This window comes from Bombus terrestris, chromosome 13 (assembly GCF_910591885.1).
Source record: "Bombus terrestris chromosome 13, iyBomTerr1.2, whole genome shotgun sequence".
Lineage (NCBI taxonomy): Eukaryota > Metazoa > Arthropoda > Insecta > Hymenoptera > Apidae > Bombus > Bombus terrestris.
The window spans coordinates 12,115,441-12,141,149 of record NC_063281.1 but is presented as its reverse complement, the minus strand read 5'-3'; the positions used below and the strand labels follow the sequence as shown (position 1 = coordinate 12,141,149).

The 25,709-nt window shown below is 34.3% G+C and overlaps 3 protein-coding genes across 4 annotated transcripts; 1 reads left to right on the top strand and 2 right to left on the bottom strand.

Moving 5' to 3' along the window:
• Positions 1-65: 65 nt before the first annotated feature.
• Positions 66-4,703, top strand: LOC105666419 (ornithine decarboxylase antizyme 1). Its single transcript, XM_048411410.1, is given in 6 exon segments — positions 66-304; positions 2,190-2,289; positions 2,291-2,392; positions 2,536-2,785; positions 2,876-3,033; positions 3,185-4,703. Coding segments are annotated over 5 exon segments (654 nt in total). The 5' UTR covers positions 66-218; the 3' UTR covers positions 2,992-3,033; positions 3,185-4,703.
• Positions 2,913-19,269, bottom strand: LOC100651296. The gene is made up of 19 exons (XM_048411544.1): positions 17,994-19,269; positions 17,684-17,832; positions 16,100-16,244; positions 15,523-15,878; positions 14,909-15,371; positions 13,883-14,581; positions 13,145-13,548; positions 12,670-12,859; positions 12,278-12,478; positions 9,883-10,099; positions 9,696-9,784; positions 9,551-9,608; positions 9,339-9,465; positions 9,150-9,268; positions 8,995-9,063; positions 8,847-8,907; positions 8,508-8,723; positions 8,174-8,344; positions 2,913-8,101 (listed from the first exon to the last, which is right to left on the bottom strand). The coding sequence occupies exons 1-19, from the start codon at positions 18,593-18,595 to the stop codon at positions 5,607-5,609; spliced, it is 6,831 nt and encodes a 2,276-aa protein (XP_048267501.1). The 5' UTR covers positions 18,596-19,269; the 3' UTR covers positions 2,913-5,606.
• A 537-nt stretch (positions 19,270-19,806) lies between these two features.
• Positions 19,807-22,545, bottom strand: LOC100651772 (ras-related protein RabJ). 2 transcript variants are annotated; one of them, XM_003400115.4, is made up of 5 exons: positions 22,358-22,545; positions 21,703-21,811; positions 21,430-21,612; positions 21,096-21,223; positions 19,807-20,795 (listed from the first exon to the last, which is right to left on the bottom strand). In XM_003400115.4, the coding sequence occupies exons 3-5, from the start codon at positions 21,467-21,469 to the stop codon at positions 20,301-20,303; spliced, it is 663 nt and encodes a 220-aa protein (XP_003400163.1). In that variant the 5' UTR covers positions 21,470-21,612; positions 21,703-21,811; positions 22,358-22,545; the 3' UTR covers positions 19,807-20,300. The 2 variants fall into 2 exon arrangements, with proteins under 2 accessions (XP_003400163.1, XP_012170912.1); XM_012315522.3 differs by lacking the exon at positions 22,358-22,545 and having other exon boundaries at positions 21,430-21,525.
• Between the last annotated feature and the right edge of the window lie 3,164 nt (positions 22,546-25,709).

Genomic DNA, 25,709 nt, shown 5'->3' with positions numbered 1-25,709 from the left:
CGATTTGAATCAATTCGATATAACTCGAATCGAATCGAATTAAGTCGACATTTAAGGAGGAGCGCTTTAGTATCGTTTCATTCGCCTGAGTAGCACGGTTACCTTGGTGTGTTAGTAGTTCTACGATACTCTTATCGGATAGTGATCGCTGGTCTAGCGAATATTTCATTGTGGAAAAGTAAAAATTACGGCCGCCAAAATTTTACGAAGAAAGAAGTATGAGTATTAACTCCGGTTTACCATTAAGTAATTGTGGAAGTACTAAAAAAGGCATAATAATGCCAAGTTTAATATCCAGCAATTGGTAAGTACCGTGCGATTACTGCGCCATTTCTGCCTTTGCTTGATCACCGCCATTTTATATTCTATTTATTGGAATTTATGTTATCCTTACAATTTTTCTTCAACCAAAACTTCTTATAAAAGCTATATTAATAGCAAATGTCGAAAATCATTATTTTCTTTCATGAATAAAGATTTCATCAGAGATACTTCAGAAATATGCAAACAACGCATTAATAATTCACATTACCTTTCGATTCTATCATTTACCTTGATAATAGTAAAAATCTTCGGATTTATAATATATTTTATAATCACTGTTATATTCTCTTGTATGCTAGGAATACTTATAAACAAAATTATACATTAAAGAGATATAATATTTTGGAGTAAAATGATTCGATAGAATAAATAGAAACTAATTAAAATTAATAGTGCGAAAATAAAATGATAATGAAATTTTAACGCGACCTATAATTTTTTGAAAGTATTATTTCCATAATATAATACGCTGCCACGTGAATCGTGAACATCCATCGCGTGACGTAGAATCGGCGCGTATGCGTCGACACATTGTACGTGTCAGCTGTTCCTTCTATACATGTAAAGCACAAAAATCTAATAAACAAATTTTGTTACAATTTTATTTCAACCGAATAAATTCCTTTTCATAAGAATAAAAATCGAGGTTGCATTAATATTACAGCAGTTTTTACTAATTGGCAATATCGTATATATTTAATATAAACTGTTATACCGAAACGGAAATAATCGTACATTAGATGTATATGTGTAATATATAGACAAAGCATAGAGATTTCTTACATAATTCTTATTGTAGTCTAGAAGTTGGCATGTGTGGAATAAAATCATGATATAATCATACTTTCAATATTAAATCATAGTTAGGAGAAAATAGTTGTCAAAACAAACTAATTTTACTGTAACGATATAAATAAAATATATAGTAATTAATTACATCTTTCAAGCATTAAATAACAAATGTGAAATCATCAATTTTCCACGGTGACAATTGCGTTAGTTTTATTACGGTGCGAACGATAACCAATCGTATAAAACCGAACGGAAAGACGAAATGAGTCACTACAAATCTTTATGAAAATGCATATTCAGTTTTTATATAATTAGCAGTCTGAACAAAAATATCCGCAATACAATTTTAATCTCTTCTTTTTCCTCGTTTCACAATCGTGCAAAGATAAATTTGAATGTACTTAGTAGAAACTCGTTGATAACGAATGTACTTACAATAAACAGTGATATCTAAATTTACAAGCGTATCTAAGCATACAAAGTCTTAATCATAATTATCTTCCTCAATAAGTTCACTTCATTATCAAGAAATGCTATATATATATATATATATATATGAAGAAATGCTATATATATATATGTTGAAAAATATTCTCTATCGCTAACATTAATCATGTGTTTGTTAGCTTCTTTGAACTATTCTATAATTAATTTCAATTTATGATATATTTGTCAATTTCACATCTACCGGTTTTATTAATATGTTTGAGTTCGAAATTTTATGATTTTCCATGAATACCTTATCTAATACATTACGCGCCACATACGCGCGGCAAGTACAAGATTCCAAGAAACGAAAAAAGAATATAATTTTTATCTTTTTAAAACATTGTGAAATGAAATGTAAATATATACAAAGAAAGTTAAAATACTTAAAAATATAAATAACCTGATAGATAACTAAAAAAAGGAAATTAATTACTCAGACATTATTGTAATAAAAGTATATCAGACAATAGTGATAACATAACTAATCGTGAGCACAATAAAATTTAATTGACAAATAAAATTTTATAACTGATATATACTTTAAGCATATAAAATATGAATTGACGGAATATATGGAATTACAGTGACATGTCAAGTAAATATATGGACGAAAGTTTAGAAGAAGGCTCTAGATTCCAACAACATTATTGTATAACGTTGGGTGTGGGGCCTCTGTGGTGGTCCTGATGTGCCCCATGCCGCATTGTCTGTATCTACAGTCAACACAGAGAGCCGCGGCGTGGGGATCAAGCAGAGTCAGCTCTCTGTGAGCTCCCACATTGTTCAAGTACGTATTTACAATTATTATATTAGATGAAAATATTTTTCTACATCATTATACTATTTAAAGTATTATTATATTTTCTATATTTAAATTTTCTCTATATTTGTTTATAAGGTTTATATGTATAATTCCAATCATGTTACTAGGAGGATGAATTATTAAAAGCTGTGCGAAATAGCGAATCATTACGCTTGACATTTACTTTACATTTGACGGAAAGCACATCCGTTGAATGGGAAACTGTAGTATGGCGTCATTGTCTTTACATCCGTGTGCCAAGCTGCCTTTTACCCGAAGGTTCGAAAGAAGGTTTCGTGTCTCTCCTGGAATACGCTGAAGAAACATTACGATGTACAAGTATCATCATTTGTCTGCGTAAAGACAGAGCGGATCGAGGTACTTGTCGTCAACCGTTCTTTGACTCCAATGAAAATGATTATGAGGAGAAAAGCTTCTCGTCTAAAACACTTTGTTGTTATGGTTTAGCAATGCTGGTTCGTACCTTCATGTTTTTGGGCTTCACTGTACTACCGCCGACTCACTCCTTGGTACCACCAGGCAGTGATGCTGGCAATCTCTACATGCTCTATGCCATCGAGTAGTCAACCAGAAGCTCGACTTTCTCTTTCAAATTTAACGCACAGGTATTTTTTTTTGTTTTTGTTTTTGCGTAAATATTATCACTTTAATCAGTCCTTTTTTTGTCGATCTAAGCTTTTAAGCTTTACTATTTTCAAGTAACTCTTATCGTTTTTCTATACTTTTTTTTCTTTTTTGCCTTTTTCTTAATTACAGGGGCTAACAAGTACATAAACGGAAACATATACGTTCTACAACCATCGGGACGAAAAATAAATTACAATCCAAAGGTTATATACAAATAGTAAACGGAATTTCTTTCTTTTCTATTTTCTTTGCTAGTTTATGTTATTTACTACTAAGAAAAATCGCCAGTTTAGGATTTCACGAAAAAATATATAAAAATTCAAAATTCTCATTTCGCAATTCGCTATGAACATAAAGTAAATTATTGTATTAGAAATTAATGACTTCGAAAGATGTAAAGTATGTAAAATATGTCAAAAATAACATTTTCAGCACTATACAACCTTGGCGTTAAATTTAAAAGATATCTTTATATGTATACGTACGTACATATATATATATGTAGAGAGAGAGAGAGAGAGAGAGAAAGAGAGAGAGAATGAGTGTGAGAGCGAGAGAGACATGAAGATGTATGGAGAAAAACGAAAAAATACAGAACAAACCGAAACTGATAGTCGGGTATATGTAGTTCGCCAACATAACAGGTTGCGGGCGGAAATGTCGATTCATTCTCTTGAATACAATGTTAAGATCATATGAACAGCTGACGAAGCTTCCCACGTAAAAAATTTGACGGTATCAAGGCTTAAAAGTTACATAAACCTATGAAACGTCAAATTATAAAAGAAATTTACTACTAATAAATCTCAATGTTAATTGTATCAAATTGGATTTTACCGCGTTTTATTCTGTATTATTATACATTTTTAAAATCATTTGTAAGTATTATTCTATATACACATATACAGATATTTTATATATGTAACGATGCGCAACTAGTGTTTGGTTTGTCTTAAATAATTAATTTTTGTTTAACTTGTATTTTTTACATGATGTATACAAATTCATTACTTTCCCAATAAAGATTAGTTTAAATAAAGCATCAACTTGTGATACGATTTATGAAACTTTGATATCATTCTGTATCTATAATGAGATGTGCAAACATAATTCTAAACATAATCCCAATTAAAAGATATATTTATAATATTTAAAATATTTCGTTAAAATGTTTACTAAAACAATCAATTACACACTGGTAGCGATCGTTGTAATCGTAACTAGGTCAATATTTTCTTTTTGCTTTATTATGTTTAGGTATTTAAATAATATTTCTAATGGCAATGATTGTAATTATAATTATAATCTTTGGTAATCTGAATCAATTAACATTGTGGAGTTTGTTTTAGTAAATGCGTTCTTTAGTGTTGACTTGATAATAGATGACGTTAAATGACGTAAAACAAGTGTTAATAACTTGCTAGAAATATAGATAAGTACAGAATAATGAATTAGTATACGTTAACGCAAATAGTTTACGATTTTTCTTGAGTTTTCAATTGAAAATAAAACTCTCTGCGTTCTATTAACTAGTATTGTATACTGTATTGATATAGTTGATTACGTGGAGATACATGTATGTTACATTTATTATTGTGGAATTACCGAAAACACTCTTGCTAAATAAAACTTTAGAAAAATGCATAAATTTTGTACTTCGTTCTATATCAGAAGAATTAAAGAAAAAAATTAACTTTTATATGTATACCTTTGTATATACAATGTCCACACACGCACATAAAAGTAGTGCTCGAGTTCCCACTTAACAGAAGCTCCATATCCTCACTAACCCGTTCCTGTAACTAGTTTCATTGTGATAGATGACGTCGAAACTCTGCATTACGTATATTAAACAAACTTTTCTCTGTATCTTACTTGTACTCAACGCTTTTCACTTTAACTCGAAATTTGAAACGTATTGAAAGTCTAGAAAATCAAAGAAATAAATTCCTGGAATATATTTTTCTGAATAGCTACAACGATAAAATATCGAGTTTTTGTAGCTACGCAACATTACTATATAAAGAATTATATACTTAGATACACGCTTTAAACTTGTAATATCTTCTCATGTAATAATAATTTATTATTTCATATAAAGGTACAACTCAGCAATATAATCGTATTAATAATATTGATACAACATAATTCAATGATTGTGTTATTGTATTATTATTGTAGTATTATTAGCAATGTTTCTAAACAATACAGATTGCATGTCGTATATAAAGTGTTGGTGACATAAATTATGTTCATTGAACAATTTTTAGTCTCTAGTTTCTTTAATGGAAATAACAGAATACGAAAATAAGCAATAAAAATGAAAACGAATGTATTGATACATGATACAATATCGATACTATTTATAAGGTTCACTTCCATTTTATTATATTTTATAACATTCTTATTCAAGTAACTTGTTATCTCGTACTAATTACACAGATGTAACTTAGAACGATTTGAAATATTGGATAATTCTCTAAACAGTTATACAACTTATCATCTACGACGCCTAATTAATTCAAAAACTTGTACTTCACTTCGTTTTATTTTATAGTAAATTAGTCCTTTTGATGTCAATATCAATTTCATCTGAGTTATTTTTTGGTACCAAACCTAAACTGTTTAACATTCCGGATGGTGCTGTATCCTCAACCGGGTAGCCAGACACTTTGTTACATTTAATCAAATGGGTGGCTAATTGATTTCCATCGGTTGTTGCATAACCGCATGAACATTGCATCTTTTTATTTAATGGAATATTAATAAGAGGAGAAGGAACTACCAAACTGGTCATCGGTCGTTCGTTATGAATTTGTTGTTGATGTTCCTTAAACGCACGCCAACAACAAGTTACGTAGCGACACAATTGGCATATTTGTTCGCCTGGATAATGATCTTGTTCATCTATATCCTCTTCGCATTCTTTACAGGATAGATGTTCAATTGGAACGTTCACCGTAATTGGACCAGTGATCCATTTTTTAACTCTTTCATCGTGTGGTAATTCCGTAACTGGACTATCGATTTCAAATCGTCTATTTTGAAATCGTTGTTTTGAAATCATTATTCCGTTATTACCAACTGAATACGGAACAACCTTTGTACTAGACACAGAGTCATGCAATTGCCTTTGATGACTTTTTAATGAACTTTTCTGATTAAACCAAAGACAACATCTGGAACATTTATTTCCACGTCCTTGTTCCCTTCTGATAACATGTCTTTGCATATGTAATAAGAATGCGTGAACGCTGGTAACATTGGGGTTGCCTTCTTTTGCAAAATCTATTATTTTTAAACAATAAGGACACTGTAACCCTTCGCCCTTTTCATGAACACGATAGAAATGATCAATAGCGTCTTTATGACTGGAAGTACGATAACCGCAAATTTCGCATCGGTAAGGCATCTCCGAAGGACAATGCATCGACGATAAGTGATTAATTAGGAGACCAGTGTTCCCGAATTTTTGTTCACAAATGGCGCAAACAACCATGTCACTGTCAGAATGACCAAAAGTGCTGTGTGATTCCGTAACGTGTGTGATCATCTGATGTTGAGATGAAAATGCAGTGCAACAATACCGGCATACAGGAGAATTTGATTGTCCGGGTACTTGTGGTGGCACATGGCCAATAGTGTGTTCCATTACATCTGTATTTGAACGCAATATTGCAGCGCAAAGAAAGCATTTAAAATATAGGGAACTTTTATGTTCTTTTAAAAGAAGAGTTTTATCACCTTCCATAGTAGCATAGTAAAATTCTTGCAACTGTATCTGATCGTTTTTACATTCCTTATCTGTTTCTCTGATACCTTTCGAATCGTAGATGGCTTTTTTCACCTCGGGTTCTGGGCTAATGGCTGTTGTTGGATTTCTCTTTCGTCCCCTCTTCGGACCAGGTTTCGCTGTTTGAACGGAAGGCAATGTTTCTTGTTGTTTCATGTTGCTACTACTTGGAATCAAAACTTCGCAGCCCGAAAAAAAATCTTCTTTATTTATCGTCATAAGCGGTGTCAATGGTGGTGAATTCGTATTTGAGTAAGACCAGTTATGAAACGGATTAGCACCTATCTTATTCAAACGATCTATGAGACTTTCGTTTGATTCGATTCCAGTTTGCTCTGCGATATGTTCGATAATGTTGTCAAATGCTCGGGCAGCAGTCGTTCCGTACATTTCTCTCCATACTAATTCGTCCAAAAATTGTTGTATCATTTGTCTACTAAGCAAACTAAGAGTATTTTGAAACATTCTCGGGACAATTTTTCTTAAATATTCCATAATGTGATAATTGCTCATAAAATTTCGGGGACTCTGATCAGAAAATGCTGACTGTGTAACATGATTAAAACCCATTTCTTCAAGAGTGCTTTTATCAACGGTGAAGTCGGTCATAATTTTCGTATCCGGGTGTACCCACTCCTTCAATGGGTGTAAAATATTATTGAACCGTCGTTTATACGACCTATCACCATCTTGCACCGGATCACATGCTCTTAATCTTAAATCAAGTGTGGCATAATGCAATACACCAAGCACTTCGACTTTAACTTGTCGTAAATTTCCGTCCTGCGATGTTGTACCTAAGCTAATTACACCAACTTGTATCACGGAATTTTTACCTCCCATTTTACGAAATTTATCGCAAATTGCGGCAGTACAAACACTACGTAAATGTGTATAAAAATTTTTCACATATACATTTGATACCTTCACCCACGAAATAACATTTTGAACATTTGTTTGACATGCCCAATGATAAATTAATTTTAAAAGAATGGTAGGTGTATATGTAGCACCCTGAAAAATTGAACCGGAAAAGAGGGAAACAAAACGATCTGCACAACATTCTGAAATCCAAACGTATCCTCCCGAATATGGAAATGTACCGGGATCACTATACATTCCTAATTTCAATTTCCTCTGATAATTATTATTATGTTGCGTACAAAATTGTTCAGACTTTACCAACCCTTGCTGTATCAACCATTCAGCAAACTTTGTGGCCGAGTACATGAGTACACTCTTGACTTTCAAATCTGAAACGTACATTAATAATTTATATAAAGAAAAGGGTGGCAACCGATAATCACACCCATGTTAATAGGTACCTAACTCCGATCTTTCTTTCTGAGCTACTATTGGCGCGATATCCTTTGTACGAAGATTCGGTCTGGCTACGATGACCAACGAAGGAAATGTCCTGCCTCCGTTTATTTTGTTGAAAGTTACTTCCTTTCCATCTGGAAGATTCTTCTTCGCTTCGTCAATTTGGTCGCAAGCTAAAGTGAAAGATTATTGGAATTAAAGCAGAAAAATTCTATTTATCTACTACATTGACTGCAAATAAATTATCTCTAACGTCAATTCGATTTCCCAGTCAATACAGAGCAATCAACGTGACAATCATAAAGAGATTAATTCCACATAAATTCTTCCTCTAACCTGCACTTTTTCCAACTGATATTCCACCAATACTTGTATGCTCAGTTGGTTTTGCAATAGCCAGTTTTGTTGTTGTTGCCGACACCGTTATCGTTGGTGATACCGTTCCTGTAGTTGTATTTATCGTAGCCGATGTTGATGACACTGTCGGTGTAACCTGTTGTTTACTTACAGTTTTTATTCTGAGATTAGTAACACCTTGTGGGCTGGTTGTAGCTAAAACATTGAATTTAATTTGCAGAAGCTATGTGTCTAGCGTACGTAATTAGCATATAACTAATTTGTAGATGCTTTATATCTTACTGAAGGTATATTTCAAAGTGATCAAATGGTACTTACTTGGTGTAACAACATGTGTCGAGCATCCTAATTTCTGTTTTCCACGAGGTACTAGCGTGGGCTACATGATTAGAGTAAGATGGGATCAGTTCAACAAAAAAAAAAGTAAAAAAAACTGGTAGTGAAACGATATTTACGCATAACATACTTCCTCTATTATATCGGATTGCTGCACTTCGAGCACTTTTGTTCTGCGTCCGGAACGAGTATACTTATACTGCAAAAAAAGTAAAAAAGAAAAAATAAGTTTTCTTTAAAATAGAACTTGTTAGAGCTTAATAAAGTAATGAGAAACTTTTATACATTTTCCGTTTGAGAATGTGCAATGGTAGATATAGTTGTAGCTGTAGATGTGGATGTTGAATTTGGTGTTAATGTTGAAGTAGGGACTGAACCTGATGAAACATTGGTCATAGAAGTTCCTAAAATTTATTATTTGTTACTATTGGTTTATTGTATATGCAAAATAAACAATCATAAACAATTATTTACCTTGAGGTTGAGCAACGGATCCAAGAATAACTCCCATTCGTGAATCCACAACCAATTGTATGTTACCCTGAGATCCATTTGCATTATTTAATACATTCAATTTAATAGATTGGTTTTTATTTTGATTCTGTAATCAATATCACTTTTTAAAGACATAATGATAATTGTATAATACATATATATATATTGTTTATAATATCCATAACACTTACTACATTGACAATAGGTTGTGAATTATTTTTAACCGTTGCTTGAGCAGGATTTGAAGGCCTGGTATACGAGAAGATACAAACACTGAGTTTGCTAAAAGAGCAGCAATTGCAAAAAGATAACATCTATGTAGAAAATGATACCTACAATGTATATTGATAACCGTTGACATTGCCTGCTTGGCATACCAATTTACCTCCATGATCTTTAACCAATTCCTCCAAGGTGGCAGCAACCTACAGGTATATAAGTGAATAAATTAGAGGAAAATTGAATCTACCATATAAAATTACAAAAAAAAGAGAATTGTTTAAAGAAAACAAATAAAACATACTCTGTCATAATTTTCTTTGAGTTCTAATCGTAACACTAACTGTGCTTCACTGAGGGGCTCTTCTGAACATTCCAAATTTAAAGTCATGTGAGGTGGTCGACTGTTCGTTATTGAACGCGTAATCAGTCGTGTTTTCGGCATTTTTGTGGTATGAACAATTTTTTGACAATGTGCAGAACTGCCTACAGGGAGTAACATACATTTAACTTCAGTAAAATTTTACTGTATGTTTTTGCCTGCTTTTCCGCAAGGAACGTTAACAATATCTTCACACTTTTCAGACTAAAATGGGTTTCATACTAAAATAATGAGTGAACTGTTGCTGGGTTTTCTATACATGTAACTTCGTTTATGTGATACCATCCGATCGACTCAAAAATGAACTATGATGGCGGCGTCACCGGCGTCGCCATAATGAAACCAGTGACAATGATGAACAGCACTGCACAACACGTTCAATGCTGTTGTATTAACGAAAGTGATAACGATAACATAATAATGATTAAAGCAGCGACTATCCGAAGATAACCAGATAATGGATAGAATCACAATGGCGAAAATATAAGTTACGAGCAACACCGGCGACCTCTGTGATGGATAGGAAACTTAATGGAGGCGTGGCTTAGATTTCAGTGCACCAATCATATAGACAAGTGTTGACACTCGTATATCAAAAGCATAAAAGAAATCGTCCAAAAATTGAGTCGTGAAAAATCAACATGGAAGACATGAAGGTTTATGCTCTGTGTTGATGCATAACATGCTATAAGTGTCTCAAATAGAAACAGGACACTCTATTCACTTCTATCTGTCTCGCAAGAACGAGAACTCTGTTGTTTTCCATGTTGATTTTTCATAACTCAATTTTCGGACGGTTTTCCCTAGCGAGTGTCGAGATCTATTTATTATATGACCATGCTCTGGTGGTAAGATGGCAAACTACTGAACGTAGGTCCTTTGGTCTTTCTGTTCATTTATTTAAATCAGCTGATTTATCTATATTCCAAATAATCGCCAGCTTCTAATAATTAAGAATTTTTTTAATTAAAAAAATGTTCTCTATGATCTGTTCTATTTAATCTTTTCTCTCGTTCAGAAGCTTGCACGGCTGTTGATGTACTTACTAAGCTGTGTTTTAATTAAAGAACTCGGGAGATTGACTGATGGGATTGCTGTGTTTTTTAAACGACGTATGCGACTATCTAGAAGAAAAAATGTTGGTAAATTCCTGACACGACTTTTAAAAAATTGTGAATTTTATCTCCAACTCTATAAATAATTACAATAATACTTACTTGATGGGATAAAATCTTCCTTTGTAAAGTGTAATGAGCATACTCTCATAGACGATGATACACTCTTGCCCATTTTTAGAACTTTCACCCATGCACTGTAGCGGTCAATAATTTCCTCCTCATTTAATTTGTTTTTTAATTTAACTAAATTTTCATTTTCACGGGGAAAATGATAAAAACGGACAGTGTCATGTTTACATGCACGACTGTTACAACCGTACACACAGCAATATACTTTACTTTTATTTTTTCTGGCAGAAAATTCCATTTTAATTTTTATAACTGCTTAAATAACTATCTGTCTCTTATTACAATAATCAATTTAATCAATTTAAAATCATTAAATAAATTTAAAAGCACTCGTTTTTCACAACGTGTCCATTCAAACATTGATGATCATATGAAATAATATGGATACTGGATACTCGACCTACTCTCAGTAGTTTAGTTTTGCTGTCACTAGTTGGCGTATCAAATTTTCAGTTTCCTATGGTTATGCAGAGTACATACGTATTTACATAAGTAAGTAAATGCATACATATGTACTTGTTAAATTAAAACCAAATTTTTAGCATAAATTATTCAGATAAATTTATTACTTAGATACTACTACGACTCATAATAAATTGTAATTATCTTTTCGACATTTTGTCATTAAATCTTATACACATGACTATATCAGGATATGTATACAATATACATACATATACATAATAAGGAACTGTTTGCCCAAGTCACGGAACATTTTAGTTATTTTCTTTGAAATTAATTAGGATTATTTATCTGGGTAGATTCCGTGTACTACTCTGTATTTTTCTATAAGTCTACTAGTATCATCTTAACAAAGATATGTTATGTACTTCGTAATTATACATTTATTAATTCAACGGAATTGCGATGGAAATATATAATGTTCATAAAGTATATTTCTATCTCGAATTTGTTATTTGAAAAAAAAATAATTGTTACTGTTATTATCACCTAAAGGAAATTCTGATAATGGCTAAAATCATGTAATATAAGAAAGAAAACACTATAAATGTTGTATGCGAAAACGGCAATGAGGATAGGTTTCTTTTTTTATTGAAAGATTCTATCACTGTAGTTTCCATGACTCCTTAACGTTAGGATTATTGGTAGAACAGTTTGGTGGTGATGTTTCGTGGAAGTAAATTACTGGCCAATGACGAGCGGTATATAATGGTGATTGGCGATAACTTGTATGATCCACTGCAAAATGATATGGATAATATGTTTCGCTACAAGGTCTCCATTGATCTTCGTTGGGACCCACATAACACCTATAAGATTGTTTAATTAGTTATTTATTTATTACTAGACTATGAATCTCTGCAATTTCATATTTTTATTAGAGAACTTTTGTACTATAACTTTTAAAATTTGGATTATGTTTGTATGGTTTACAATTAATGATAGAAAACGAAGAAAAATGGAAATAAAATGTAATTAACTCAATCGATATTAATCGTACCAAGGATGATGATATCCTTGTGAAAATCCACATTGATGACTAGGTTCGCAGCAGTAATCCCAATTACCATATTCATTTTCAATTTCACAAGACCAGAATCCAGTGATCTCATTTCGTTGACAGACGGTGCCGTTTTTGCAAGGAGAACCGTTTACCGTATAACGTCGAGATGGGGGAAGCTGGTTTGTTGCTATTCAAATAAAATTAATAGATAGCTATGTTAATGTAGTTCAACCTATAACTCATTGGCTTTCCTTTTTCATCTATACTAAGAATAATTATCATTAATGATTTATGTCGGTCGAGGTTTAGCTATATACAAACGCGTGCGCTTAAGCCTAAATATAGTGTAATTTTAACGTAAAAGTAACTGAAATTTTTTTCGAATACTTGAAAGCGAGGGCCAACGATTATGTACAAGAAAAAATTATTCAGAATGTCGACTTTGACAACATAAGGTCATCGAAATACTTACAATGGAAAAAGTTAAGTCCATATTCGAAAGTACCAGGTTCAGGAGGGGATGTGTTGTCACCACTAGCTAACTTATGTTTGTAATCGTGTTCATCAGGTCGAAATTTATTTCTCCATCGAGTGGGATGATAGGAAGCTGGCTCATGAGGGTGATGTATTTCGCTCTCGGGTGTTCTTTGAGCATTCGGATAACCGAACTCAGGAGGATGTGACTGATCGTGATTTTCAAACGTTGGTGCATTTGTCGTATTGAAAGCATTCGCGATTAAACCACAATATGGATCAAAATCTTTCCATGTATATAATGTGTGATCATTATCGTGAACATAGTCCAGATTTGGCCTTAGATCTCGTATCGATATGTCGCTTAAAAAACAGTTACTCCGTGTATTATCGATAGTAATGCTACGAATGAAATTAATCATTATTGTACGATACTTTTTCAACACTATACATACTTATACTAATAGACTGCGGATGTTTATGCAAATTATTATGTGTACCTGGTTTTATGGGCACGACTCAAGAAATGGAATCCAAGCAAAGATTTATTTCACCTACTAAATGTTATCATGATTACTATACTTTGGATATTTTATAGCGGATGTCACTGTAATCGTGCTACAACCGGACAAAGAGTGATTTCTCATTCTTTGCATTCTGGCATTTTTCAATTTCCCCTAAATGCATAAGTATTCGCAGACTACATATTAATACTCACCGAAAGTGAGGTACTCACATGTAATTAAACGACATACAAGGTACCACACCGGCGTTTCTCATCGTCGAACACCTCCGACGGCAATCCTGTTTTGTAACAGCTCGCATCGAGGAAATCACTGCGTGAGACATTAATTTGCATGGTCTATGATATTCAGAATAACAAAGTTCGTCCATGTGCGATTGAGAGGATCCCTTGTCGTAGGAAGTAACTGCATTCGAATTTGATAGGGACGAAGGATGCGTTTCGCAACCATAAGATAATGTATTTCTTTCATACAACTCAGCACCATCCATATCTGGCATATCGATAGGATTTATTTCTTCTGCCGGCCAATCGCTTAAGAAACAGTTAGGCGATACGCGTTCATGACTGTACACTTTGTGATTGTCCATCGCATATTTGAAAACGAAACTTCTACAAACAAATTCTTGCGACGTGGTGCATGCAAATTGACATTCTCCAAAATCACTAACAAATATCGATTTCTTCATCACATCCATCGGCATGGTAAATCCACTTCGGATCCTCGAGAAACATTCTTCCAAAGGATATCGATTTGTTGACTTTTTTAAGTAGCAGTTCTTAGCATCTGACGTTAATACGTAGGTATCGTAATCGCGATTTGGTTCAAGATCCGTATAAAAATTTAGATCCTGATAGGAACGATCGCTTAGTAAACAGTTATCAGTAGGATTCGTGGTTGCCACGTTGCATCTATATAGATACATAGAATAAAATTAATAACATAACATAATTCGAAAGGTGACCTCGACGTTCTCTAGTGAGAACGAGGTCACTGATGTTCAACTACGACGGAGTTGTTGAATTTTAACGTTTGATGCGACAAGAGCAGCTAAACATGCAGTGATTTGCGAAAGTATTTGATCAATTACCGTATTTACAAGTTTCTCGTGTTATTCAATATTTATTAAATTATTTATTATTTGATTTATTTAATCGTTATTTGGCGTTATATTTATTTCAAATAAAAAATGCCCAACCCTTGGGTACCAGTATAAATTCTTCTATTCTTTCGCTTACCTATAAGCAAAGCTTTCGCAAGAGAAACTTGTTTCATTGGTACAAAACTCTTCGCATTGTTCAAAATCGTGTGCCGCGCAAGTCTTTCGTAAGACGCTTCTGCTTAATTTTGAACCTGAAGCAGCTTTCACTGAACATTTTCGTGTCATTTGTGATGTCTCGTGTTTTTCATAATATGGTTCCTTTGGAACGGACACGTAATTATCATTATAGCCGAATGCACTGCCGTAATTGTACAATTTCCCATAAAATTGCTCGTTCTCGTTAGGAATGGAATATTCCTGCGTCAGAGGATGGTCTAATCGTGAATTGGGGAAACGTGGCGATTTTGCATCAAAGTATCCTTTATCGTAATCAATGCGAGAGTTGACAAAGGTATTGTCGTTAATGATGTGGGGATTGCGAGACTCCGATTCTTTCCAGTTGCGATTCCAATTCAAATCATGATAACGAGACGTAAAACCTATTTCGTTCGAAATAAAAATAGTATTTTCATTAATAACGAGAAAAATATGATAGATTATTGTCTCGTTTGTGTACTTTGTCTTATATTACTACTCTCCTCCAATTACATCGTAATCGTATCGTATCATAATCTAAATAGAATTATTTACCATGAGGCTGTTCGTAATGAAATGGTTTGCCAGATCGTGCGAGACCATTTGAAAAATCATAAGCTGATTCGCGATATAGCGGATAATTCTCTTTATAGATCGAATGATCTGTGTGCACGAAATCTTTATTCGCATTTTCACGATCCAACCATGTGTTTTGACTATTTTCTCGAGAACTTTTTACATAGCTTTTCCAACGTGGTATACCGTTATCATGCCATGCTGAGGAAGGGCAATTGTCAACCTTCTCGTAATAATCGTAATAAGAATCAATCGAAAAATGTTCATCGGTATCCATGCGAAAATATGGTGTCGATGTCAATTCGCATGTGCACTTTGAATCATCGGTCCTACGTCTTCAAATTACAGGAAAATGGTATTATAATCCATAGTTGAATTTTGTTATCGCATATAGTTTTTTTAAAAACCAATTCAATAACACTACGATATTCTATTGCACGCAGCTACGATGATTATAAAAAGATAAAATCATTGTACCTCGATTTATCCCTAATTTTGTAATTAAACTGCATCTTGTCAAAAATAAGCAATTGTATATAGAGACATTTTCACATACCTATGATTAAAACCTTTACACACAAAAGTCTTTTCGTAATCACATGCTCGACAACAATCCTGTAGATTTTCACAATTGACGATACGCTCGATGAATAATCCCATCATTTTCTTGCCAGGTTGCAGCTTTCGATGACAAATTATAACTAAATTTTTGAAACATATTTATTTAATTGTAAGCTATACATACACCTATATCACATGTAACATTAACAGATCGTAATACGAGAACATTTGCGTAACGTTTACTAATAAACAAATATGTAAAATCCTAGCATTAGGATTTGGATAATCCAATGTCGTATCATTGTAAACTTACGTGGAAAATCATCGTTATTACTTCTCTTCGAGATCGTTGAACTATGAATCGTACGAAGAAGAAGCAGTGAGATAAAGAGACTCCAAAACCACGATTTTGTAAACATATCTGCTTCTGTTTCTTTAATTATTAAAACCGACACAGCCAATTTAGAAAGCCTCCCTTTTCTTAGTCGAAATAATTAAAGTCGTTGTACTTTTTGCCACGATGATTTTCGTAACAAACACAAAAATATTAATTTTCGTGATCATACTTCCTTCATAAATCTTCTTCAACTTCTTCTAACTATATCGAGCTACATTTATTACGTATTAACGGTATTATTGAGTATCAACGGAGAACACTACACCCTTCAAGAGATACCGAACATGTGTAAAATTGTATACGATGGAAACAGCAAAACGTGTAAAAAGTAATGATGAAATTGAAGTCCAGCATGGTTTTATAGAAAAGTGAGTGCTTCGGATGTAATAGTGGGAGGAAATATTCGCACGTTGGAGGAGGGACATCACGATGATTTCTAAAGGTTGTTTGGAAGAATTGGTTTCTTAATATGCAAATACAACGATTGTCTTCACAAATACAGCGAGGACCGTAAGTATCGAGGCATCTATTGATATTTATTACAAATTGAATGCTTCTCACTGCTTCTATCTTCTAGTTGTTTTATTATTGCACTGCCAATATTTATATAAATTCATATATTCATGTCTCGTTCATTAAACGGAGGAAGTTAGTCTTATGCTATGATATTGAATTTCTTCGATATTATTTATCGAATTTTAAAATTGTATTATAATTTTTGATAGAGTCTGTGCACAATTCTATATGGAATTCTATATGGAAGATACTTTTTACTTGCCATTTTGTTTCATTATCAATTTACTATTAATTTTTCATACATTAAAATTATGTCACTTTAAAACTAAGCAAGCTCTATTATTTACGTCCTTCGAGATTCGTCAAGGATACAAGATGCTATTATTTCAGCTAGCTCGATCATTCTAATTGTAGTATGATTCGAAAAAATTGGTCATTTACATATACATTCAGTACTTTTTTGTCGATGAGCCATCGCTTCTAAGAAAATAGAACCTTATAGCACGTTTATTTATATTGAGCAATTATTATCACGTAAAATAGAAATGTTTAGAAATCATAGTAACGATAGTTGCTTAATTACACTATCAAAAATGTATTTATTAGTAATGTATTTATGCAGCGTATATATATATATATAGTGGGGCATAAAATATTGCAACTTACCGAAAGGTGTTGGCGATGTTTCTTTATTTTTGTTTCCAATAATATCCAGAACACTACGGTTATTGTCCTCGGAAAGAAATCGTTGATCGTGATTAATAAGCAAACCATAGCTACCAATGCGTCCATGATTCGTCATGCCATTTTTGTTTCTTGAAATTTCAGAAATATATCATTTTACATAATTTCTTTAAATTGTTACGTTCGATGCACTGTAGATTACTGATCACTAAACTGTGGATATTTTCTTTGCCGATGGTAAATATGATTTTCTATCGTTGAAAGTAAAGATAGAAATGAAAAGGGGAATTACCTCGAAGATGTTAGCGTATTATGTGGTACTAATACCGAAATTGGTTCTGGTATTAATTTTGAGAAAGGATTATCATTATTTACAATGGATCCCTTGCTAATAAGCTTATTTGCTTTCGTTGAACGATTTTCATCTTCGCGTACGAAACTTTTATAGAAACGGTCAAAATCGCACCATATCGAATCCCGTCGTTTTTTCGCGTAAACATCGTACTCCTGATCGGTTTCTAAATTTTCTAATGCCGGTATCTGTCGGCTGATTAGACAGGTACTGTTACCCTTTACACCAACGCTAGAAAGAAAAAGAAAGTGAAAGAAAGGGAAGATAATATCGATTGGTAAAATGCCACGGTGGCTCGATAAAATGTTGCGTTGATTTAAACAATTTTTTCGCCATATCGACGATATCCCGTACCCAAATGAAAACGCATTGCAATCGTGCTTCTTTCCTAAGCAATCTTTTTCACATTCCGTTAAACTCATGGCATTAGTTCGTGACGCGATGTCCATTTCGGGTAACTTAGAACCAATGGATATCCTTGTAAAACAATCTAAATCAAAAGATCTATTTTTATCGTTACAATATTTATAACAGAAACACATTTTCTACGAATACGTTTTACTATACGAATTACCATTCCCGGTAGGTGTTAAACGATTATCAATCGTAAGACACAGAGTATGTGAACATTGTCGAAGAATACTGAAAATTTGGAACACGAGTGGCAAAGATATATAAACCGGTCTAAACATTTTAGCATCGGTCTAACGAATGATTATAATTTGCTTGTATTTTTGGTCGAAGGATTAATCAAATAAACATTCGATCGGTTAGAACGGCAAATAACCGGATTCACTATTGTTATAAAACGTAATGACATTATCGATAACGCGGCCATACATCTTACACTAGATACTTTAATCGAAATGAGATAGTTTTCTAGTTAGGTTTCTGTAACATTCAACGATCTAAACTTGACTGAGAATACTAACGAACAGTAATGCTCTCTTATACAAAATGTAAAGAGTGTTCTCCAAAGCCGCTATTACGTTAGAAACGTTTCTCTGCCCGTTGCTTCTCCTTCTTCTGTTGCGGATCTCTACTCATAGACACGAAGAAACTCTTTCAATGTGCACTTGCGGCACATTGTTCTCCTGGTTACATGTACATCACGATGTTCAAATAACGCGCTCCTTTCTTCTCGCGTTTATTCACGCGACTTGGTCGCGCAGAATGAACGCCGCTAATTGGGTTACTCGCACAATACAACTTTACGCTGCAGGTACATACCTGAAATGAAATTAAGGATGCAGGATTTATGTAATTGATTAAATTTATCCTCTGATATACAGCGGCTCGCAAAAGTATTTCAACGCTTATAGAAACTTTTTATAAATATATTATGTATCTTATACAAAACGCTTTCGGATTTCATTAACACTGTAACGAATATAGAGCTTTGGAAAAGACGAAATTTACTTATTTATGATAAAAATAATTTCTTGTAAGATTTGTTTTCAAGTTCACATTTGTTTTTCCAAAAATCAATATTCTTAAGTCACGGCATCGTTGCATCAAATGAGCCATACAATTTCAATCGCTTTAAACGATTATCACGTTAAACGGAATCTCTCAAACGAATTCCTTATGCAGTGAATCATCATTACTATGAACTATCTGAGGCATAACGGCATAACCGAAGGTACTGTACTAAAGAAATGCTTATGTAACGGAAGTGAGACGAGTTAAACATAAACAAAGCTGGGATGCGTTACGCTTCGCGAAGCCTGGCCCAAAGAGGGAATGACTCACCTTACCACTATCATTCTGTGCTTATGAGCACAAAATTCCTTTATTTGTTTCATTATGAACATTAACTAGTTACCATGATTAGTACTGAATTACATTAATAAATTTTATACCCACAACTCGTTGAACAAAGAAAAAAATAATTACATTTCTAATTTCATTTCAAATATCATAATCATTTGATGTCGTTATGAGTATGATCACATATATCGTATCAGAAGTACTCAATGTGTCATAAAGAGCATCAAATACTTTTTATTTTTATTAAAAATGTATTAAAAATATTAGATATATAAGAAAGACAGACATAGTTATAGAAAAATGTACAAATGACATATATTTTCTTAAATCAAATAAGAATCTGCGCATTGATTCGTGTTCGTATTTATGCACAACAGGAAGGTTGTGATCTTATCTTAAATCGTTATCGAGAAATAATTACAAAGAACATATCATTCCATATTCATAAAATCATTGAAATAAGGTATCGGAAGAAGGCTAGCAACAGGCATAAGGTTTCTCTTGCATTCCGTGAGCGATACTAAGGCGTTGAGCACTTTCCTCGATAATCGGTGTACATAATATGTCTATATCGTTAGGATCTAAGTTTGTCGATTCGTATACTCTTATTGGTGTAGAGTTACGATCGGTTGAAGATAATCCAAGGAGACCTCTAGCAACGGTTAAGAATACGTTCTCAATGCCTTCGCCTTGAAGAACCGACGTTTCATGATAGCTTGCACCAATTTTCGTAGCGTAAAGTCTACCCTCCTCCGCATTGACTTGCCGCTTTTCTATTAAATCCGATTTGTTTCCGATTACTACTAATACCAGAGTTTCTTCCACGTTTCTTCGAAGTTCTGTCACCCATCGTTTCATTGCTGCAAACGTATTGTACTGAGTTAAATCAAATACCAACATAGCTGCATTAGCATTTCGATAGTACATTGGTGCCATTGATCTGAATCTTTCTTGTCCTGCTGTGTCCCAAACCTATATCCCATAAAACAAATAAAGCCATGCAGTATTCAGCTCTAATAATTTAATAAAGATATCTTTGAAAATTCAGTATATTATATTCTATTTTGTCTCGAAAGTGTTTATACAAATTCTTAAGCAACATAATTTATAATAATTTAATAAAGATATCTTTGAAAATTCAGTATATTATATTCTATTTTGTCTTGAAAGTGTTTATACAAATTCTTAAGCAACATAGGAAGCTATTTAACGTGTTCTAACAAATAGAAACATAGAGAACAAAGAGAAATAATTTTATATTTATCGTTGTACCCGTAGCATTATTCCTGTATCTTGTATATTTAACTTGCAATTAAAAAACGATGCTCCAATTGTAGGATTCACCTGACTGTTGTACGTTTTCCCAATATAACGCATGATCATGCTTGTCTTACCGACACCTGAAAAATTACAAATTAGAATTAGGTGGTATTACAAAGTAGTTTGAGCATATCAACGTAAACAATAGACTAACCTAAATATTCTTTAATAAAGCTATACAAGGTTATACACGGCTTCGAGGAATAAGCGTATATAGGTATAGACACGAAATGTAGAACGAAAGAAAATGAAAAATGTAAAATGTTTATTATTACGCAGAATTTACCTTGTGAACCCAAAACGACTATCTTCGCCTCTATCTTCATTTTCTATGTTAAAGAGCAATACATAATGACACAGCTACCTTCCATTTTCACTTATCCTAGAAGTAATTAATTCAACAACAAAGTGACTTTTGTCATATAACGTATAATCTGGCAAGACAATTACTAAAAACGCTTTTTGGAAACTGTAACAAAGTTTCAAATACATAATAACAATCAGCGAATAATGTTAAAATGTGGTGTATACGCTATATAAAATCCAGATACTACATTACCTGCTTTTATAAGATGACAATATTTCTATCCAGATACCGAAGTACACACTTGAGAAGTGAGAAACACGTTGAATTACGAATCATATTTCAATTGCACAAATAGATTTATCTATTGAACAAAACACAGTATTACGGCGACATCTATTATCACTGGTAACAACTAGCACTTTGCCTATTCCTATATCTTTAATTTTCTATTTAACTACTTAAATGATAATATACCGACCAACGCGTAGAAAAAGCAATAAAACTTAGTTGTTATCGATGAAGGATAAAATAGAGAATATCTGTAATACCGACTTTGTAAAGAATTGGAGTGTTATTCGCGCCCTCTGTGATTTACTGCGCCGAATATAGGAAACTATATTTAACTCAATTGTCAAGAGCGATAAAATCAATATGTGCATACATACACAATTTCACGGAAAGATCTTTATTAAACTTTTGAAAAGAAAATCTATCGATGTCGATAACTTCGTTTTACGGCACACCGAATTTTTAATATCGTTTTTTATAATATACGATAGTTTTTGGCAAGTAAAGTCCAAAAACCTTACGCCCTTAAGGAACGCGGCTGATTCATCCAAAAGTTATTATTTATTTCGGTAAACCGTGTAAATTTTCTATACGTAACTTTTAAATAAATTATACGTACATATATCATGTTCTTCCCCTGTAGTCTCCGTACGATACGAAGTACCAGTTAACGTAAAATCTGTTTCTTAAAATACTCGAGCAAACGATGCTTCGTTGATTTGGACAGTTTTTTGGTATTTCCTGTACAAGATCAACGATAATCTAATAAACAGCGGTGCTATTTCAGAAGGCGGTTCTCGTTCCTCCTTCTATGTTTCCGACGCCATTTTACATTGATTACGATGCGGTTAGCTCCTTCCAATTTCCCACTGTACTATACGTAAAGCGAGTACTTGTTCGGTTCCTTTAGTGCTATCCCTTCTCGGTGTTTGTTCGCTTTATACACAATATACAACCTTCGTACTCATTACTTGCCTCTCCTTTTTATCTTCCTCTCGTTTCTCGTTATGTTCTCGTTTTCGTTGTACGAATTGAAAATCAGAAACGCGCGAGTCAAGATTTCGCCAATTTGAATTCAATCGCACTTATTTTAACTTTTATTTTATTTCAACCTTATCGACACTTCGGTTCGACGATTCGATTAATCTCGCGTTCGGTAAAAATGTGGCTCGTACGGCGCTCACTTTTGTTCTCGACACCTCGATTGATCGATAAATAGCCGGTTCACGGTAAAGTGAAATGTGAATATCACGTGACAAGTATCAGCTCGCAGCTCATCCAATAGGTCGCATCTCGTGATGCTCTCACTCTGTTTCTCTCGTCCCTGGCATCGTCGTTCTTGAGTTGATTGTCGTAGATCTTATTATCCCCTCTTGTCTCAAAGAGGGACCAAGCTACAACTCGGGGGTGTGTATGCTCTCATATACTCTCTCTCTATTCGTGTTCATCTCTACACGTGTTTGTACGCGTGTGTATGTATACATAGAGGTTAGTCCGACGAAGGGTGAAGTCCCCTTTGTAGCCTTGGGCCAACCTTGTTAGCGCTAATGATGGAATCCGTCGCGAGATCCGCGAACGAGACGAGTCGGATCTTCGATTTCCCGTCATCGCTCGCGCGATTATTCCTTCGTCAGTCGTACAATCGTTTTACGCCACGATCTTTATTCATCAACGAGAATACATAGATCTGCTGCATTGAAATTTCCAATATATAATTTTTAGTAATCCTGTTATGTTTCGATCTCTCTCTTTCTCTCTATCGGATTTTTAATACTTTACGAATCTGTTTTCTCATATATTTAGCGGATAGGTTGAGTTATACGCGAAGGCTACAGGTGGAAGCGTAAGTCGCGTTTCGTTTGATTTTTCGATTAAATATGCGTTCTCTCATCTGTCGGAGTATTCGAAGGACGTTGGTAACATTACCCGCGCGGTTTAATTAACGTAGCGACTAAATTGCGCGATACTATTCGTTTCTTTTACGAAACATTATGGACTCAGGGATAGAGAGTAAGGCGCAAGGGCGAATGTAAGAAAGAAGAGGAAATAAAAGATAAATAGAAATAGGAACGAGAGTTGCCGAGCGACCTTATCCACCGTTAGTCACGGAAAGCCATTAGACCGGAAAACGAGGTAGAATCGCAAAACGCAATGGCGTCTAGAAACAAACGACGGCCGATAGGAGCGAACAAGCAGTGAATCACCTAAGCACTTGTTTACCAAGAGAATCAAGAATTCAGGGATGCCGTTCCAAGTCTCGGAATCCTGCCCCATTGGTTTTCCAACCCCACCACGGCTTCCTACTACACCGGAGCTAGCGCAATGTCGTCGTCGTCGTCGTCGTCGTCGTCGTCGTCGTCATTCGTCCTCTTTGTCGTGCGAACGAAAAGGACAGAAATAGAGAGTCGAAGGTTGGGAGTTGAGAGTGAAAAGCGCATGAGGGGTGACGACGGCCACTGGCAGACTCGGGGTAGGAGAGAGTAAGAGAAAGAGAAAGAGAGAGGGAGTGAGAGAAAGAGAGAGAGAGAGAGAGAGAGAGAGAGCCGGGAAAGCGGCACTAGAATCGCTAAATGTAATTCGGTTAAAAGGGTTTTAGCAATACAATGCATATAAACATGAGTGCCCCGCCTCCGTTCTCGTCTGCGCGCTCCACACTCTTGCGCCACCCTCTAGTTAGTCCCGCGAAACACCCCGCGACCGTCGTAATCCTTAACTTGGCCGAAGCAAGATTTTCATCGTCTGCGTTCTAACGTGCGATCGACTCTGATAATAATAAAACGTACACTACACACGCTCCCCCGGTCAGATGTTACTCCGTAAATTATTCGGATTAAGGAAATCGAAGTTACGAGGTTCGACGCGAGTCCACTTTTCGATACCGCATCGCTGCTTCGATGAAACTAGACGATACAATCGGAAATTTGCGAAATTTCGAATTAGGTCACCGAAATACCCGAAACACTCAAGAAATTCCTGGCCGATAGAGATAGAGATAGAGATAGATAGATAGATAGATAGATAGAGAAAGAGAGAGAGAGAGAGAGATTGAGAGAGAGAGAGCAAGAGGTTTTACGTTATCATTGAAATATTAGGCGTTGTACTGTCGCTCTCTATTGATAATTTAGAAATTGATTCTACTTTCTTAGTACGAAAGCGATGTAACTGTTGAATTTGCGTGAAATTAAAGAGAGAGAGAAAGAGAGAGAGAAAGAGAGAGAGAGAGAGAGAGAGAGAAGAGGAAAGGAAATGGCACGAAAAAGTAGTTCTCTCGCTGATTTTTAAACGAGCTTTAAAACATCGCTATCTCTGTATTGGAAAAACTGGTTAGCAAATTTACAAACATCATGGCACAAAGCCATCCTTTTCCCTTTTTTCACATTTCTCGGGATGTTTAGACGCGCGGCTTCACGATTAGCGAATCCCTTCATTTAATGCCGCATGGAAGAATAAGAAAATAGGAGCAGCGTTGCTCGACGTTTTTGTTGAAATGTTTCCAAAAACCTTTCTTTGCTTTCTAGATATGTTTCTGCATTTTCATCGTTGTTTTTTATCGTAGTATCTTTAGTTACCCGAAGTTAACCTTCAGAAGAAAGAAAAATGATAGTACACGTGCTACGGTTGAAAAATACCAACCGAATGTCTTGATAGATTCGTCGCGACGCTGTGCGAATTTTATTAAGACGTACAAATTAATGGCAAATTGACGATTAAAGGTAACGCTCTCTTATGAATTCGACGAACCGTAAATTTAAATCATTTATTAAAAACTTGGCGGCGGCACGTATCTTTCTTCTTACGAATAAATACACCAGTCGTAAAAGAAACCTACCGATGTTTGTCCTCGATTTTCCTCGATGTTCAATTAATCGTAAGAGTCGGCGTTCGTTCGAACGTTTCGTTGTTCGATTGAAATTTATAAAAAGAGACGCTATGAACTTCCCGAGCAATCTAACATTATCGAGCCTTATCGA